Genomic DNA, 20,237 nt, shown 5'->3' on the forward strand with positions numbered 1-20,237 from the left:
TATTTTTCTATTTTCTCCAGATTTAGGATAAAAAGTAGAAACCTTCTTTAGTTTTACTTTTACTTAAAGAAGAATTAAATATCACCCTATGAAGTCATATCTATTTTATCCCTGAGAATCCTTATAGTTGCCAAGAGACTCAGAAATAGCTATTAGCTCAATAAATATGCCCTTGGAAAATAATACTTGATCCTGAAAAAGGAAGGTTTATCCTTCCTAATTCGTCACTGATATAAGGCCTTTTTGCTACTATTCTAAGGTAGGAAGAAAGAACGTGAAATGTATTTAAAAACTCAGAAAAACTTAGCATCTCAATAAACTACTAAATAAAGCCAAACTAAATGCTCTATCTTGGGTCAATTTACTCCTTCTAAGTTAAAAACTTAATTCATAATAAAAAATGTAAAAACACCAGCTAACCAGTGTTAAGCCTGAACTCATATTAAAATGAGGAAAAAGGCTCGGCACCCGTAGCACAGTGGTTAAAGCACCAGTCTGACGGGTTTAGCCCAGGCCAGCTAAACAACAATGACAACTGCAATTGCCAGGCGTTGTGGCAGGTGCCTGTAGTCCCAGCTACTTGAGAGGCTGAGGCAAGAGAATCGCTTGAGCCCAGGAGTTTGAGGTTGCTATGAGCTGTGACGCCATGGCACTCTACCAAGGGTGACATAGTGAAACTCTGTCTCAAAAATAAATAAATAAATAAATAGAATGAGGAAAAAATAGCCTCTAAATGTCCCCTTTTTTGATATACCATACTGAGTTCAAATATAAGACAAAAAAATGATTATCGTGGAACATGAAATAGAATGTACTTGGATTCTTCCTGGAAAGCCAGTTTGCCTTTATTCATTTCTATTCCCTTAAAAGTTTAAGAGTTCATGATGATTCTGGGAATATGGGTATAAAATATAAGATCTTTAAGAAATAAAAAGACGGCTCGCGCCCGTAGTTCAGTGGTTAGGGAGCCGGCCACATACACCGAAGCTGGCGGGTTCAAACCTGGCTTGGGCATGCTAAACAACAATGACAACGACAAAAATATAGCCGGGTGCTGTGGCAGATGCCTGTAGTCTCAGCTACTTGGGGGCCTGAGGCAACAATGACAACAACAAAAATATAGCCGGGTGCTGTGGCAGGTGCCTGTAGTCACAGCTACTTGGGAGCTTAAGCCCAAAAGTTTGAGATGGCTGTGAGCTGTTGATTTCATAGCACTCTACTGAGGGTGACATAGTGAGACTCTGTCTCAAAAAAAAAAAAAAAAAGAAAAGAAAAAGAAGGAGACGGTTGAGGGTTAATTTCATTGGCCCAGAGGCAAAGCAACCAAATGATAACACAAACAATGGGGCTCTTTATCATTGTAGAAAAACAATGCTATGTACTGCAAATAAATAAATAAATAATGACAATGAAGTCACAAGCTGTCCAAAAATGATATGCATAATGAAAGATAAATTAAAGACGGCCACCCCCACCACCCACCTCCCTCTGTAATGGATTCTGTCTAGATCATCTCCTTCATGGTCAGACTTTCATATGTCTAATTTGGAATAATTTGTATGAGGGAATAGCAATTCTCAGATTAACTTCATTAAAGGTAGTATTTATTTGAGCCACAGGACATTAAATTTTGAACTTATTTCCAAAGGAACTACGTTCATCAATAAAGATGAACTAAAGAAATCATTGTTAAAAGCACTTATTGTCATTCGCTATATTTAGCTTCACAAAAAGAGGCTAATGCCAACACAAGTGATCCTAATTCTAACCAGAAACTCTCCTTAGAAAAGTGAAACAAAACCTTAGGGAAAAAAGGGAATCCTTGAATGTAATGAGATTTGGAAGCTCAACCATCACAAACTTACCATCTGAATAAATAATAAAAAATCAGGCTGTGCAATAGCTCATGCTGATAATTCTAACACTCTCAGAAGTCAAGCAAGGAGGACAGCTTGAGGTCAGGAGTTCAAGACCAGCCTGAGCAAGAATGAGACCCCAGCACTACTAAAAACAGAAAAAATGGTGGCGCCCATAACCAGGTAGGATGCCGGCCACATACACCAAGACTGGTGGGTTCCAACCCGACCTCAGCCAGCTAAAGTAACAATGACAACTGCAACAACAGCAACAACAAAAAAAAATAGCTAGGCACTGTGGTTAGCGCCTGTAGTCCCTGCTACTTGAGAGGCTGAGGCAAGAGAATCACTTAAGCCCAAGAGTTAGAGGTTGCTGTGAGCTGTGACACCATGGCACTCTACCCAGGGCGAGAGCTTGAGACTCTGTTTCAAATAAATAAATAACACAAAAAATTAGGTGGGCCTGGCACCCATAGTTCTTGCTATTCAAGAGGCTGAGGCTAGAGGATCGTCTGAATTCAGGACTTTGAGATTGCAGTGAACTATGGTGATGCTACCGCACTCTAGCCTGGGCAACAGAGCAAGACCCTGTCTCAAAAAAGAAAAAAAAAAAAAACCAATGAAGGGCCAACACGTTTTATAAATACTTTCTTAAATGAATGTTCTAATCATTTGAAAGTTAATCATGTTAACTCTGAGGCATCAGAATGTTGGCATTACTAGATAAGAATGAGAATCAGAATCCTTCCTATGAGACTCGGAAAAGGGACAGTCAATAGGACAAATAGTTGACTGACTTTTAGTAAACTAGAATAGAGTGAAGAACCAAGAATAAAGAAATCTGCGCTGTTCATTTCTGTTGACTTTGGCACCAATCCAGTCATCCAGTTGTTAGAACAAGCAGCCATGGCTGGGTGCGGTGGCTCACATCTGTAATCCTAGCACTCAGGGAAGCCAAGGCAGGTAGATTGCCTAAGCTCAAGAGTTCGAGACCAGCCTGAGCAAGAGCGCTGTACTGGGTGCCTGTAGTCTCAGCTACTTGGGAGGCTGAGGCAAGAGGATCACTTGAGCCCAGGAGTTTGAGGTTGCTGGGAGCTATGATGCCAGGGCACTCTACCAAGGGTGAAAAGTGAGACTCTGTCTCAGAAAATAACAACAACAAAAAAACAAGCAGCCAAGTCAAACATCAGTGGTGCTGCCTAATGCTTCCCTGACTCTGATTCTTCCTTTCTTTAACTCTTCCACTGAACATGCTTAGCTTAACAGTAAACCCAGCAACTCAGGCAACCTAGGCAAATCAAATTCTGTGGGAAGTCATTTTCAAGTTTCTATGGTGTTGTCACATAATTCACCCTGCTGTTTGCTGAATAAGACAAATGTAATGGAGCTCTAATTATTATTGAAAAGGGCCTTAAAACAACTGATTTGATTCACAGAACCACAGAATACAATGATTTATGTAGAAAATTTACCTTATCAATATAAATTTGCCCTTATCTAGAATAACACTCAATTGTCTTGTTTTAAAGATGTTTCAGCTGCCCAAGTATTTTTCCTATTTAAAAATAACCTCCTTAAACAATCCAAATGCCCATCAATACATGAATGGAGTAATAATATGTGCTATATGTATACCATGGAGTACTACTCAGCCATAAAAAATGGTGATCTTTTGTAACAACCTGGATGGACTTGGAGACCATTCTTCTAAGTGAAGTATGTCAAGAATGGAAAAACAAACACCACATGCACTCAATACTAAATTGGAACTAATCGGTCAACACTTAACATGCATGTATAGAAGTAAAACTCAAGAGGAATCAAGTATGTGGTGGGGTGGGGTTGGGTTAATTCACACCTAATGGGTATAATGCACACATTCTAGATGAAGGGCACACTTAACAACTTTGACGTAAAATGTACAAAATAAACTATGTAACCAAAACGTGTATACTTCTATAATATTCTCAAATTTAAAACAATTTTTTAAAATAACCTCCCTGATTATTCTTTCATACAATAGATATTTATTTTAGTTCCTCTTAGATCCCAGGTACTATGTGGTCAGTAGAAAAAGGTCACTCCCTTCTTCCAAAGGGAGTAGCAACTAGTTGCCATAGAGGTTAGTAGCTATTACTGTATCTTATTAAGCACAGCCATTCAATTAACCTGAAGAACATGTGCCATTCTCTACCTGTCCTTTCTTCCACATGTTTAGGCTCATTCTTCTGCTATTAACTACATAAGTGCTATGATTAGTATGCCAGGAGTTTTCTTCCTTCATTTGTCCTAGGCACTGATTTTTTTTTTGTTTTTTTGCAGTTTTTGGCCGGGGCTGGATTTGAACCAGCCACCTCCAGCATATGGAGCCTGCACCCTACTCCTTTGAGCCACAGGCACCACCCCTTAGACACTGATTTTTTAAAAAACAACAGAATGGTTTTACAAAGAAGTTTAGGGAAAAAATCTTCAGGCCTGCCTATATGTTTAATATATGCCAAGATACCATTGTTCGGAAATTGAACTTAGTGTCTCAGCGCCTGTAACTCAGCGGCTATGGTGCCAGCCAAACACATCAGAGCTCGCAGGTTCAAAACCAACCTGGGCCTGCCAAACAACAATAACAACTACAACAACAACAAAAAACAATAGCCAGGCATTGTGGCAGGTGCCTATAGTCCCAGCCACTTGGGAGGCTGAGGCAAGAGAATCGTTTAAGCCCAAAAGTTAGAGGTTGCTGTGAGCTGTGATGCTACAGTACTCTACTGAGGGTGACATAGTGAGACTGTCTCAAAAAAAAAAAAAAAAGATATTGAACTTAATGCAAAGAGACAGATATCCTTGAAAATGTAAATTACCTGAAAATAGAAGCAAATAAAAAGTTTCAACTAAAAATTATGAATTTAGCACCTATGTAACACAGGGTATCAATAACTCTATAAAAACAACTTCTTGCTTTTGTAATCTGTAATAAAGAAAGATTATAATTACTTACGAAATTCTTTTTTTCTTCACAAGTTCACAAAATCTCATGTTTTTTAATTGTTGGGCATTCATTGTGAAATTCTAATTCTTAAAGAGCAGAGGAAAAATGAAGGCTATTCTTGCAAATATTTCAAACCCACAGAGACTCACTCACTCTGCGATGTTGAGATAGCCACAGGAAGCTGCTGCATGAAGGGGTGTCCAGCCCTCATTGTCTTGCTGATTTACGTTGGCTCTGTTCTCTACCAAAAATTTTACCATGTCCAAATTTTCATCAATACAGGCCTGAAAAGAAAAGTCCATTCATTAATTAAACAAGTATTCATTGCATTGACAATGCCCAGCAGTTCTAATGATACATTATAGTAGAACTTCTGTAAATTGACCAAAGGACTGTAGCAAACTGGTCAACATATGAAGGTGGTCAACATAAGGAACTAGGCCTACTGTACTGATACGTACATGTGGTACCTGTCTGGTCTATGAAAATTAGGTCAACTTAAGGAGGTGGTCAATTATGGAGGTTGTACTATAATTTCTATTTCTTTCATACTATGTGTCCACAGCAAGACTTTAAAGCTTTGTAATCTTAGGCAAGCTCCTAATGTCTCCATGTCTCAGTTCCTCAGCTGTGAAACAGGTATAATGATACTTAATCTTATTTACAGCACTATCAGGATTAATTGTACAAGTGATTTCTATAAGTGCATTTCGATACAGCAGAGCCTTGCTCCTGCAATGTGGAACTGTCATACAGCACCTGTACAAAAAGGTTAATTACCTCTTCTTGTTATCTTGACCTTTCCTAACACTGATTTATAAAACTGTTTTTCTCAGCAAAGTTTTGTTTTGTGTGTCCACTGGATTATAAACTTTATTTAAAAATACACAAAAAAGTGATTTCTAAAGTGCTATAAATAGGTGGGCTATTGCATCATTTCATCATTACATTATAAAAAGACACGTAAGAAAACACTGATTTGCTTATGAACATAAAAAAAAATTCACACACAGGGCGGTGCCTGTGGCTCAGTCGGTAAGGCACCGGCCCCATATACCGAGGGTGGCGGGTTCAAACCCAGCCCCGGCCAAACTGCAACCAAAAATAGCTGGGCGTTGTGGCAGGTGCCTGTATTCCCAGCTACTCAGGAGGCTGAGGCAAGAGAATCGCTTAAGCCCAGGAGTTGGAGGTTGCTGTGAGCTGTGTGAGGCCATGGCACTCTACCGAGGGCCATAAAGTGAGACTCTGTCTCTACAAAAAAAAAAAAAAAAAAATTCGGGGCGGCGCCTGTGGCTCAGTGAGTAGGGCGCCAGCCCCATATACTGAGGGTGGTGGGTTCAAACCCAGCCCCAGCCAAACTGCAACAAAAAATAGCCGGGCGTTGTGGCGGGCACCTGTAGTCCCAGCTGCTTGGGAGGCTGAGGCAAGAGAATCGCATAAGCCCAAGAGTTAGAGGTTGCTGTGAGCCTTGTGACACCACGGCACTCTACTGGAGGGTGGTACAGTGAGACTCTGTCTCTACAAAAAAAAAAAAAAAAATTCACACACAATAATGGAGAAGCATGAATCCTATGTACTCAATTTTGATATGAGGACAATTAATGACAATTAACGTTATGGGGAGAGGGGAGGAAAAGCAGAAAGAGGAACGGAGGGAGGGCGGTGGGGCCTTGGTGTGTGTCACACTTTAGGGGGGCAAGACATGATTGCAAGAGAGACTTTACCTAACAATTGCAATCAGTGTAACCTGGCTTATTGTACCCTCAATGAATCCCCAACAATAAAAAAAAAAAAATTCACACAAGATCAGATTTTCTCAAAGGGAAATTGTAATTGTCAAATAACCCCCACTTTGGTGAGAAAGGGTACAGTGATCATTTCAAACAGAAAAAATGTATTTTCTTTTCATGTATTTTTTGAATGGCTTCAAACAATATGACAAAGTATGTTTGTAGTTAGGAATAGTTAGGGATCCTCATCTTCTACTCACATCATGGCTGCAGTTAGGAAAAAGCAGAGAAGCTTTATTTGAATAAAGGCTTTAGGGTTATCATAAGCCTAAAGGAAACAGTCACAAACAGCAATGAGATTTGCAAAAACCAAAAAGGCTGACTTGACATAGCTATAGAATAGGAAAGATGAAGGCCCACAGTGACAAAGGTAGTCGACATCAAGGCTTAGATAGTTACAAAACAGGAGATAATTCAGGACCTAGAAACAAGTAAGACCTCCTTCTTAAAACTTACCTTTTCATAGGTCACACAACATTAAAACTTTAACTGAGGAAGAATTACACACATTAAATGACTTTCACATTAAGACATTATTTGCTTTTTCATAGTGTTTTCATATCATTAATGATACAAAAGCAATGGTGGGTAAAAAGGCTGATACTTCGACATGAATCAAGACAATGTCATCAAAAGACAATAGTAGGCACTGTATTCTTCCTCACTACACATTCATAACTTAAAAAAAAAAAAAAAAGCCAGTATCACTTAAGAAAGCCCTTGATGATGGGAGGCGCCTGAGGCTCAGTAGATAGGGTGCCAGCCCCATATACTGAGGGTGGCGGGATCGAGCCCTGCCCCGGCCAAACTGCAACAAAAAAATAGCCAGGTGTTGTGGCGGACACCTGTAGTCCCAGCTACTCGGGAGGTTGAGGCAAGAGAATTGCCAAAGCCCAGGAGTTGGAGGTTGATGTGAGCTGTGATGCCACAGCACTCTACTGAAGGCAATAAAGTGAGACTCTCTCTCTTAAAAAAAAAAAAAAGCGGGGGGGCCCTGTGGCTCAAGGAGTAGGGCGCTGGCCTCATATACTGGGTTCAAACCCAGTTCTGGCCAAAAACTGACAAAAAAAAAAAAAAAAGTATCCAACTGACTTTGCAAGGCACAGTGGCTCACGCCTGTAATCCCAGCACTGTGGGAAGCTAAGGAGGGGAACTGCTTGAGCTCAGGAGTTTGAGGAGACTCACCTGAGCGACAGTGAGACACCGACTCATGAAAAAAATGGAAAAACACAGCTGGGCGCCGCCGCGAGTACCTGTAATCCCAGTGGCTTCCAGAGGCTAAGGCAGCGGGATGCCCACAGCCCGAGTCTGAGGTTGCACTGAGTTACACGCCCACCGCACTCTGTGTCAACAACAACAACAACAACAAAAAAGCAAAGAAATAAAAAATAAGCAACAAAATAAAATTTTAGAAAAACCAAAAATAAATAAAAAAGAATGAATGGCCTTGATGAAACAGTAAAAATTATTACTTTTATTAAATCTCAATCCTTGAGCATATAAATCTTTGTAATATTCTACAATTTCACAAAATGGAAAGTATACTTAAATTGCTGCATACACAAGTATGAAAATTGATTTTAGTAAAAACCACTTGTGCGTCTGAGTTATGCAGTGAAATTAAGCAGCTTTGCTCATGGAACACTATTTTTACTCAGAAGAATAACCAATAAGCAAGTTATAGTTATTCAGACTTGAAAATGAACAAAGTGAGCCTGTCAATTCAAAGAAAATAACTGGTATTTGCTGCAATGATCAAATTTGACCACTGGAGTAAAAATGAGAATTTTGGGAAATATAGCCATCACCATGAACTTGATACCTTTCCAATACTCCTCTGATGAAATCAGTGGGACTATCAAACAAATGTGAATTATGTATATTGTATAATAAAAGGTATTTACATTTGGAGGATCTGTACAAATGCAATGGATATTGGTACGTTTTCCAAATTACTAAATGCAAGTGTTAGAAAGTCATGCATGGGTAAAAGATTCATTCCAAGTACAAGTTAGACCAATGGGTTTTAATGTAACAGAATAAGAAAAGTCCACTGATAATGGCTTCATTTTCCACATTGCAACTAACATTTTAAAAACTATCAGTTCTCGGGCAGCGCCTGTGGCTCAAGGAGTAGGGCGCCGGTCCCATATGCCGGAGGTGGTGGGTTCAAACCCAGCCCCGGCCAAAAAAAAAAAAAAAAAAAAAACTATCAGTTCTTAAACTAACATTTAAGAAATTACTATTTGTTGTAGTATAGTATCCAAAAAAACAAAACCCACAATTGTCTCAACAGGCTATTAAAATACTCCCTTTTTCAAAAATGTATCTATGTGGGGCTAGACTTTATATACTTAAATCAAAATAATATAACCGATTGAACACAAACATTAAAAGAAAATTGTAAAAATATAAAACAATGCCCCTCTTCTCACTGGGCTTTTTTGTTTTTGAAAGTACATAGATATTTTTAATTAAAATATATAATTTGGGTTGGGTGCAGTGGCTCATGCCTGTAATCCCAGCACTCTGGGAGGCCAAGGCAGCTGGATTACTTGAGCTGAGGAGTTCGAGCTCCTCGAGCTCCTCAAGTTCTTCCTGAGCAAGAACAAGACCCTGTCTCTAAAAAACATCTGGGTGTCGTGGCGGGCACCTATAGTCCCAGCTACTGGAGAGACTGAGGCAAGAGAATCACTTAAGCATAAGAGTTTGAGGTTGTTGTGAGCTATGCCATGGTATGCCACTGTCTTCAAACTACCAAGAGATATTATATGGCATTAATGAGCAACTGTTTAAATAATAAAAGATTACTGTGGACCTCCAAAGTACCTTCATAATTACAGAACTTAAGTGGTACACATCATACCAAGAGAACTTAAAGGAAATTTCTCCAGATATAAACCTCGTGTCAATCCTGCCTAAAGCAGGGGGATAGATGAAAAAAGACTGACTCCATTTAATTAATTTAATTAAATTTTCTTTGCCCTTAATAATTCCTATGTCAAGAAGGTCAAATGTACCATCTTAACCTGTGTGAGGCAGGACAGTAAGTCTGGCTACAAAGAGCATTTTTGTTAATTTTTCTTAAACTGTTTGATAATCCTTTTACAATTAACAAGATTAGCTAAACATATCAGCCTAGATTTGATTCAATACAATATAATAATATTTCTCCAATCTGACCTGTTGAGGCCAATCTGGCTTTTATATCTGGTATTCGAAATGGTCTCTTTTTCAACAGCAGCTCCAGAAATTAATTTCCTTTATGACATTTTCTTAGGTTTATCAATTTCTATAAGCATTCCCCATTTACTCTTTGCTTCTGTACCCTATAAAATTTTTAAAAATTCTTCATAATATTTTAAAATTCATAATTATGCTTATCATTAAATTGGTCATATATTATATGTCTGCCAGTCTGCAATTCCATATGTCAAGGTCTAGCCAACCTATTGCAGAATATCACACACAAAACTGTATGTAAAGATTTTTAAGTTAAAGAAATGGAAGAGGACACTTTTCAAAAAGGTACTAAAATTCAAGGAGAAGAAAGTGTTTTAGAAGTTGTCTAAATACTCTCTTTGCCCTTAATAATTCCTATGTCAAGAAGGTCAAATGTGCCATCTTAACCTGTGTGAGCCAGGACAGTTTGATCAACTTCTTGCTTGGTTGCAAAATTTCTTTGGCTCTGAAAGAACAATCTAAAAACTTAGCTCCAATGTCCACATTACTACCAGGAAGACTTCTGGTAGCCAATGTTTTCAAGATCATTCTTTGCCCTTTGAAGATGACAGCAGCCAAATTCCAGAGGGCCTAAAATAAGCCCGCCAGTCCAGGTATCTCTTTCCTTCTCGCTTACAGCTCCCTCCTACTCCCTCATTTCTTTAATCTCCTTTACCTCATCACTACTTTAGTTCTTTTCCTTTTAAATTTTATGATATTGTGTCTATAAACATCAAATCCTTGATAACAACAACAACAAAATCTTCTTTTGAGATGAGGCCTTGCTATGATTTCCTAGCTGGTTCCAAACTCCTGGGCTCAAGGAATCCTCCCTCCTCAGCTTCCCAAATAGTTGGGATTATAGGCATAAGACATGGTACCCAACTTGATAAAAAATTTTTTTTTCTTCTTTTTTTTTTTGAAGACAGAGCCTCAAGCTGTCACCCTGGGTAGAGTGCCATAGCATCACAGCTCACAGCAACCTCAAACTCCTGGGCTCAAGAGATTCTCCTGTCTCAGCCTCCCAAGTAGCTGGGACTATAGGTACCTGCCACAACACCCAGCTATTTTTTGGTTGCAGCCGTCATTGTTGTTGGTTGCAGCCGCCAGGCTGTATTCGAACCTGCCAGCTCAGGTGTATGTGGCTGGCACCTTAGCCGCTTGAGCCACAGGCACTGAGCCCTGATAACAAAATTTTTATGGGAATAGTACCATAAGGAAATTTGAGAGAACAAAAGAAAAACCTGGCCTAATATAAAACATACTTAATCAGATCATCAGTCTCTGGAAGCATAAACTTAGAGAAAATAAAGTAGGCCAAATTATTTCCTATACCCTCCACAAAGAAAAGAATGGTATACTGTTTTGTTTTGTTTTTTTTTATAGAATGAGATTGTCTCACTTTGTCACCCACAGTAGAGTGCCCTGGCATCATAGCAAACTCAAACCCTTTGGCTCAAGCGATTCTCTTGCCTCTGAGTAACTGAGACTACAGGTGCCCACCACAAGGTCCGGCTGTTTATTTATTTATACTTTTTTTAGAGATGGAGGTCTCACTCTTGCTCAGGCTGGTCTCGAACCTGTGAGCTGAAGCAATCCACTCACTTCAGCCTCCTAGAGTGCTAGGATTACAGGCATGAGCCACCACACCAAGAATGGTATATTATTAAAAGTACCAGCTTTGGTACCAACTCAGTCAGGCCAGAGTTTGCATACCAGCCAATGCTTATAACCTTGAGTGGGGTATCTAACCTAAGTACTAATGTATGTACATACTCATGTATTGCATTGAGAATATACCACCTACCTCACAGGGTTTTGTGAAGATAAAAGAAGATAACCCCTTTGGAATAGCTCCTAACATTGTTTTTTAAGTTAATAGTTGAACAAATAGCAACTTCCCCAGGGGGAGGAAAAGCTATAAAATGTATGCATTTGTCACTTATCACTGCTTCTTCCACCTCTAGTACCTTATGGGAGGAAAGCAGTTTAGTTAAAAATGTCTTTGAACTAGCAAGATTTTGGAGCTTGCTTTCAATCTGACTTCAGAAAATTTTCTCTCTAATGTTCAGAATCCTGTGAGTTCCTAAATTCAGGAGCTATATGAATAAAACAGTATTGTACCATGATTAAACTGGAAGAGAATCATCTTTCCAGGTGAGACCAACCAACAGTTGTAGGTCAATTACTTTTTTTTTTGGAGAGAGTCTCACTCTACTGCCCAGGCTACAATGTGTCACAGCTCGCAGCAACCTCAAACTCCTGGACTCAAGCAATCCTCTTGCCTCAGCCTCCTGAGTGGCTAGGACTACTGCTACCCACTACCATGCCCAGCTAGTTTTTCTATTTTTAGTAGAGATGGGAGTCTCTCTCTTGCTCAGGCTGGTCTTGAACATCTGATCTCAAGCAATCTACTCGCCTTGTCTCCCAGAGTGCCAGGATTAGAGGCGTAAGCCACTGCCCCCAGCCCACGTATTCTTATAAAGTATCTTGGAGTGACTGTTCTCATGAGCTTGCTCTCACTCTCTCTACCTTTTTTTTTTTTTTTTTTTTTGCCTCCAAAAGAAGGAATATGACTAAAGCATGGATGAGACATAAATGTTCCCTGAAAACCTTCTCAAGTGAATAATGACTAAATTTAGATGCCCTTCTGCCCACTCAATTTGCAGCTGTGCTGCTGACTCATTCACGACTGAAGCATGGTAGATGAGCAGATTTGCCTATGTATAAAACTGTGTCCAGGGACATGGACTCCAATGCCAAGCCTCTACACAGAGCTGTGTTAATTCTTCCAGACAGACAGGTCTTTCCTTTTCTTGGGAAGCATGCTAAATAAGATTTTGATGTTTAGCATCAACGATGAAGACATTCTTCTATGACAACAATGAAGACATTCTTCTTTGCCTTTAACTCAAATTCCTTCTGCTATGGCTTAAGTTTATCTCCTATTTTGCATTCCCAAAGACACACAGAATATTACTAAAGTAACAACTTGTTGTATGCTCTTTAAGAAATAGAGATATGACTTAATTATTGGTCCAAAAGAAATATTTAGAAAAATTGCCAGGTAATAAATTAAAGCTTCCTAAAATCAGCATGTCACATTTCTCTGGCAATGACAATCTCCAAGAAAAAAATACTTGATTTTGCCAATAAAATAAGGAATTAGCTCTGTGATCTCTCTACTGTACCTGATACTGCTCTCTCTATATCAAAGGCAAAAGTGGCTGATGGTTGCTAAATGCCAAAGTTAAATCTGGGAGTGCAGAGAAGGCCTTAAAAATACAAAGCCTTCTTGGTTCCCAAAATAGCCTACAACTGTCACCACCATCAAGTGCTGGCTATGAGAGTTGATCTAGCTATTGTGCCTCAGAATATGGCTATTACTACCTGCCTCAGCCTCAGAATAACTCTCTTCCCCACAAAACCCAGCGTTAGGTGCCTGGGTAAATGTTATACTAGAAGCTAAGCTTAGAGCAGCCTAAAACCTACTTGCTTGGATTTTTCAGCCTATGTTTGCCTTGATTTTAATATATCATACTGACAAAAGTTTTGGGAGGGTACATCAAAAGACTACAAACAGAGTAAAAAGGTAACCCCCAGAATGGGAGAAAATATTTGCAAATCATCTATCTGTCAAGGTACTAATACCAGAGTTTACAAAGAACTCCTAAAACTTAACAAAAAAAACCCAATTCAAATGGGCAAAGGATTGAACTGACCTGTCCCCAAAGATATACAAATGACCAATAAGCACATGAAAAGATGCTCAACAGCATTAATTATTAGAGAAAGGCAAATCAAAATCACAATGAGATACCACCTCACACCCATTAGAACAACTATTATCAAAAGAACATAAAATAAGAAAAGTTTTGACAAGAATATGGAAAAATGAGAACTTGTGTATAGCTGATGGGAATGCAAAATGGTATAATATCTATGGAAAACAGTATGGTAATGCCTCAAAAAATTAAAAACAGAATTACCATTTCTATTCTATTAAAAAACAGAATTTGGGGGCGGCGCCTGTGGCTCAGTGAGTAGGGCGCCAGCCCCATGTGCCGAGGGTGGCGGGTTCAAACCCAGCCCCGGCCAAACTGCAACCAAAAAATAGCCGGGCGTTGTGGCGGGCGCCTGTAGTCCCAGCTGCTCGGGAGGCTGGGGCAAGAGAATCGCGTAAGCCCAAGAGTTAAGAGGTTGCTGTGAGCCGTGTGACGCCACGGCACTCTACCTGAGGGCGGTACAGTGAGACTCTGTCTCTACAAAAAAAAAAAACAACAACAAAAAAAACAGAATTTGGGTATATACTCAAAGAATTGAAAACATGGTCCCAAAGAGATATATACTCTCATTTTCACAGCAACATTATTCCCAGTAGCTGAAACGTGGAAGCCTATTATCCCAAGAGTCTACTGCTAGATAAATGAATAAGTAAAATATGGTATATACATACAATGTATATATTCCAAAGCATCTGTGACCCTGCTGACACCTTGATTTCAGATGCCTGGCCTCTAGAACTTTAAGAACAATTTTCTGTTGTTTTAGGCCACCAAGTTTGAGATAATTTGTTTAAAAAGCCACAGGAAACTGATACAATTGGCACAGGGAATCAGAACCTAGAGAGTCTGCCACATCCTTACCCCTTGCTATTAACTGAAAATCACAGCAGTGGTTGATCCCTCCTTTGTCATAGAAAAAGTTGTCAATAAATTAATTATACTTTTTTTTTTTTTTTTTTTGGAGACAGAGTCTCAAGCTATCACCCTGGGTAGAGTGCCATGGCATCACAGCTCAAAGCAACCTCAAACTCTTGGGTTTAAGGGATTCTCTTGCCTCAGCCTCCCAAGTAGCTAGGACTACAAGTGCCTACCACAACGCCCAGCTCTTTTTTGTTGTTGTTGCAGTTGTCATTGTTGTTTCAGCTGGCGGGGGCCAGGTTCCAACCCACCAGCCCCAGTGTACATGGCCAGCACCCTACCCACCGAGCTTCGGGCACCGCCCTAATTATACAACTTTTTAAAAGACAACTACCCCGTTTCCCCAAAAATAAGACATCCTCAGAAAATAAGACCTACTTATAGGAAAGGTAAGATGTCCCCTGAAAATAAGACCCCCTTTGGGGGCACACCTTAAAATAAGACACTGTCTTATTTTCGGGGAAACAGGGTACATTTAGCAGAAAGTATTTTTTTTTAATTACCAATTTTTAGTTCAAAAAGCAAAACCCTGGAAGATATAACCGTGCTTGTCACATTAACATTCTGTCAAAGGTATTCTGGCAAAGGACTGAAATTAAAAATAGGGTAAGCAATACATATTGATGAGGTTCTTGTGAAGCCCAAGCACAAAGTCCTTTTGCTCTAACTAGATAGCCTCTTCGTATGCCAATGTAAGGATGGTTGGTCTTTATAGTGAAATAATAGAAAATTATTATTATATTTTTTTTTATTGTTGGAGATTCATTGAGGGTACAATAAGCCAGGTTACACTGATTGCAATTGTTAGGTAACGTCCCTTGAAATAATAGAAAATTATTAACTCAAAGTCTTTCAGTAAGGACCAAAATCTGTCTCTCTACCTGCTTTTTTTCTCTTGCCTGCAGCCCCCCATCCGGGTGGATTCCTGTTTTCATAAACCATTCAGGAACTGAACCCACCAAAAAGAAATGCAAACTCCTTTGTCTTTTAGGATTTGTTCCTTTAAGCTTCAAGTAATTCTTGAGCTCCAGGATGGATGAATAGTCGTGCCTAAGGATTGGACAGGAAGAAAGTCTGTCTTCAACCTTGCCTAAGGAAAACGTATACAGCATTTGCAATTGCTTGTGGATTCGACTGCAATTACTCTTTTCTCTTGTTCTCCTTTAAACCCAGCTACCCACTGGACATCAATCAGAGCTGACATTCTTCCTTTCTTTCTTTGGGATCCCAGCCATTCTCTTGCTCCTCTCTCCTCCACCCTCATCTTCCCTTCTTGTTCCCTACTCTCAGCGCTTCTCTCTCTTTCTCACTTCTTCCCCCAACTCCCACTGGTGCCTGCACCCAAAACTAGAACCCTTTTTGCCAGTGAAAGTAGTAAGAATAAGATGTAGTCATTCAGGCTAGAGTGGAGAGGACACAGCTGGTCTGGTCAGTTTAGGTCCTACACGACCTCCACTTCACGTCTCCCATTCTTGCTGTTTCATAAATTCAGGTTCAACCTAAAAGTTTGTGATAGTGCCGAAAGCAGGGACACAGAAACAAGTGCACAAGTCCCGCCCAGTAAGGAATCAGTGCACCAACCCCTAACCCCTGGACCCTTACATTCCCACCCGGCCTTAACCCACGTGCTGACTTTCTTTTTGAACTCAGCCCACTCGCACCCAAGTGAATGAAGGCCACTTTGTTCACATAGAACCTGGACTCCGTTTCCTTTTGTTCACATCTTAGAATAACCTCTCCGTTTATATCTTGATGAGTTTAGGGCAATTGATTTAGGAGGTTAACTTTTAAACTGGAATGTTGTTTTAGGTCCTGGTTTATCCTGATTATTGCTTATTATGGGCCAAAGGTTATGCCAGTTATAAGCAAAATGTTTAAGGATTAACATGGTTTTTGCTTTGAACTTTCGTGTATAAAACTGTAATTTTAGAAATGGCAGAACAGAATAGTCTTGGAGAGGCTACTCTCACTTTTCTCCTGAATTGCTGGCCTTCTGACAAATTAAGTTTGGTGGCCCTATCCCCATCTCTGTATACTGGCTGACAGTGACAGCCCTCTTTGGTAACACTGAGGCGAGGCTGCTGTCTGGTCTTCACTCCTCCCATGGTTTAAATACACTGGGAAAACTCAAGCCTATTACCCCTACTAATCTCCATACCTACTGACAATCTCACTTACCACCTAACCCTAACCACCTCTTCCCTAAAACACACTCTGTTACAGCCCCACCTGTACAACCTCTCACTGGAGCAACTCTGACAGGAACTTGTCCATCTAGGACAGTAAAAGGGGACCTGGAAAATATGCAAGAACTCAAGAACTGCTCCTTTCCATCAACTTTTCCATTTGCCTTGATGACATCAGCATCTTTTTCCTATCTATGCCTCCCAGCAAACTGAACTGACACCTGCACTCCTGTTCTGCTTTCCCCTAATATATCCCTCTTCCCAGCCAACAAACAGGTCCCAAATCCCCTTCACACCTTGGAACTAAGCTTGCCATCCAACTAACCTCTCGAATCAAGGCAGAAGAGGGAAGCCATTATACTTTTATACAGGAGACTTCCTGTTTCTACACCAAAGGGTCTGGCCTGGTCTGAGAGGACTTCCCCCTGAGGCTGGGAACATGCCATCCACCTGCAGTCTCAAAATGATAGATCCCGGTTCAACAGCCCCTGGAGACACTAGCTCTTACCCCTCTTGGGCCCCCTCACTGCAATCCTCCTGTTGTTTCGCCCCTTGTATCATCCAATTTCTGCTCTCATTTATTCAAGACAAGGTATTATTCAAGGCTGCCCAATTTCTATTACTCCCAATGCACTCCAAACCTGCTCAGCCCTACCAACAGCTGACTCATTCCACTGACAACAACCATGACCCTTTCAGCCAGAAGCGGTTTTGGAAAACTGACCATCGTTCCATCACCCCTTTTAAAAAGTGCCAGGAATGGTGGAAGTCTAGCACAGCCCCATAGAAACCCTTCCCCTCTCTTCCTAGACAGAACAAAAGACCACAAAGGACCTAGCTGGCCCCGCCCCAAAGGTTTGCAATGGAAGGACCCTAGCTCACCAGAATCCTCCAACAGGCAGTGGAATCTAACCACCCCCTACAGCCCTATACAAAAAAAAGCCCCCTATATAAAAAGAGGCCTCCAAGCACCCTCAGCAGACACTGTCTTTGGCCTGCTGTCCCTTTCATTAAACCTGGCCTGAACCTCTCCACTCTCTGATTTTGTCTCTAGGTACACTGCCAAATCCCCTTTCAGCTCAGAAATTACATAGTCATCCATCAGTATCCATGGTAGAACATTTCCCATGGATAACATGTCCCTTATATAAAATGGCATAGTATTTACATATAACCTATGCACATCCTTCTGGATATTTTAAATCATCTCTAGATTATTTATAATACCTAATATAAATAGTTGTTATACTGTATTTTCAAAATCTGTATTTTTTTAATAGTTCTACTGCTACTTTTTTATTGTTTTTTCCCCAAATATTTTCCATCCACATTTGGTTGAATCCACAGTTGTGGAACTCATAGATACTGAAAGCCAATTATACAAGTAAATTAAAGGTGATAAAGGAATAGTAAATTGGGAAATCTCCACCATCAGCAGATCATCACCAGGAGAAGGTTTTAACATATTAGTAGTTAAGACTGACTGATTCAGTGCTTGAATCAATCCTTCCAAGTACATGTCTCTCTATTCTAATCATGATATAGCATTACTACCACTTAAGTGGGAATCATAATAGCAGTCTGTGCTCACAGGACAGGTGACCCCATGAACTGTCAGCTCTGTGTAAAAGACTCACAACTCCACTGGCAGAGACAGTTTGGCTCCCAGATGGTGAGAACTATATCTGATTATGTACTCAGTGGTCAGGCAGGCTCTGGACAGAGATCTGTACCCTTTCAAGATAGACAGCCAAGAAAGACAGCAGAAGTAAAGAATTTTCCATGGAAAATTTTCCATACTAATTAAGATTTTTGTTCTTAATAAACTGGTATATTATCCCAAGACTGCAAATGTTTACAAGCTGGGACCACAGAACATCTTCTTTCAAAGTACAAATATTATACTGCCGAAGAGTTAACAATAGCTAATTTCAAAAATGTGTTCATTCTAGTTTTTTTTTTTTTTGAGACAGATTCTCAAGCTGTCGCCCCAGGTAGAGTGCCGTAGCATCACGGCTCACAGCAACCTCAAAATCTTGGGCTTAAGCAATTCTCTTGCCTCAGCCTCCCAAGTAGCTGGGACTTACCGGCGCCCACCACAACACCCGGCTATTTTTTTGTTGCAGTTTGGCCAGAGCCGGATTCGAACCCACCACTCTCAGTATATGGGGTGGTGCCCTAGTCACTGAGCCACAGGTGCCACCCATAACTCTTAACACGTTTATATAAGAAAGTCCTGAAATTACCTTCTTACAAATTCTGCACATAAGATCTGACACACGCTAAATAATGGAATGATTCACCTTAACAGACTTGATCAAAAGAGGCTCCTTGGAAAAAGTCTGTTATAACTAAGCTGTAAACGAAGCAAAGAATGTGGCAGCTGGAGCAAGAAACATTAGGACTTTTATTTTACTGATGAAGAAACTTTACAGAAAAGTTTAAGGATAAGAATAAGTTTGACTTATTTAAGGTCACATGTTCAATTGCAGAAGCACCTAAATGCTTTCAACCTAATGATTTAGAGGTGTTCGAAAGAGTTCATAGGCTAGGATTAAGATACTACTTGGCTTATGGAACAACTTTAATGCCTTATACTATTTCCCTAAAAATAACCTTACTTTAGCATATATAGGGTAAACTGGTATTAGTCTGGCCCTCTAAAAATTTTATATGAATAAGGTGGCCAAATGGTCAATTTGAGTTAGTCATGCCTAGCTAGAGTAAATGAAAAACACAAAGATCCTGTTAAAGGGCTTTAGTTATCACTCTGTTTTTTAGCATGAGTCTGGATTAGAAAACTCCCTCATATCTTGGCTACCTGTCTTAACCACAGCCCCCCAACAGTCTACACTGCTGCCAACTTGGCACTTAGAGTAAATTGCTGTTCCATGGAGAGGGATTTTTCTATTTAACTCCAGATCACTCTGTGCCCATAAACAAGTGTTTCATAAGCCACAAGAGTACAGCCTGGAAGCTATGGCATGGGCAATGCTCCATGTCTGTCAAGTAAGCCTGGAGAAAAGAAGGCAGGCAATTCTGGGACTTCAGTTGGGTAAGAAGTGAAAGCCACAAAGAAAATTACAGGAAATTTAAATTTTCAGAAAGTATAAATCAGTACACCAAATTTTATCCGTAAAATGAGACAATAAGTAAGAGGTTGTTATTTTTCCAGCGTATTTTCATTAAGAGTTTTGTTCAGTAAAAGCCAGTAATATTTTAGCCCATATCACTTTTTGTTATGTCCCCTTCAAGTAGAGTCCCTATATGGTGACGATGCTAGAGAAAACAGTTAAGAGCACAGACTAGTTAAGAGCACAGACTATGGAACAAGATTTTCTGTGTTCAAATCCCACATCTACTAGTTACTAGTACTGTGTTCCTGGAACAAGTTATTTCTATATGCTTTAGGTTCTTCATCTGTAAAATTATCATACCAATCACAGTAACTACTTCATGTGGTTACAATTAGGCACATGAACTAATGTACTAGC

The 20,237-nt window shown here is 39.9% G+C and overlaps 1 protein-coding gene across 10 annotated transcripts in view; it reads right to left on the reverse strand.

Annotated features, from left to right (window-relative positions):
* Nucleotides 1-20,237, reverse strand: part of PPP1R12B (protein phosphatase 1 regulatory subunit 12B) — a 267,914-nt gene that overhangs the window by 183,482 nt on the left and 64,195 nt on the right. For all 10 annotated transcript variants that reach the window (XR_008382941.1, XM_053604146.1, XM_053604144.1 and 7 more), the window contains exon 2: nucleotides 4,996-5,126. Coding sequence is in view for 9 of the 10 variants with exons in the window: in XM_053604146.1 (XP_053460121.1) it covers nucleotides 4,996-5,126 (131 nt within the window). In the remaining variant the exon portion in view is untranslated. The remainder of the gene's footprint in view (nucleotides 1-4,995; nucleotides 5,127-20,237) is intronic.

The sequence above is a fragment of the Nycticebus coucang genome, chromosome 10 (genome assembly GCF_027406575.1).
Source record: "Nycticebus coucang isolate mNycCou1 chromosome 10, mNycCou1.pri, whole genome shotgun sequence".
Lineage (NCBI taxonomy): Eukaryota > Metazoa > Chordata > Mammalia > Primates > Lorisidae > Nycticebus > Nycticebus coucang.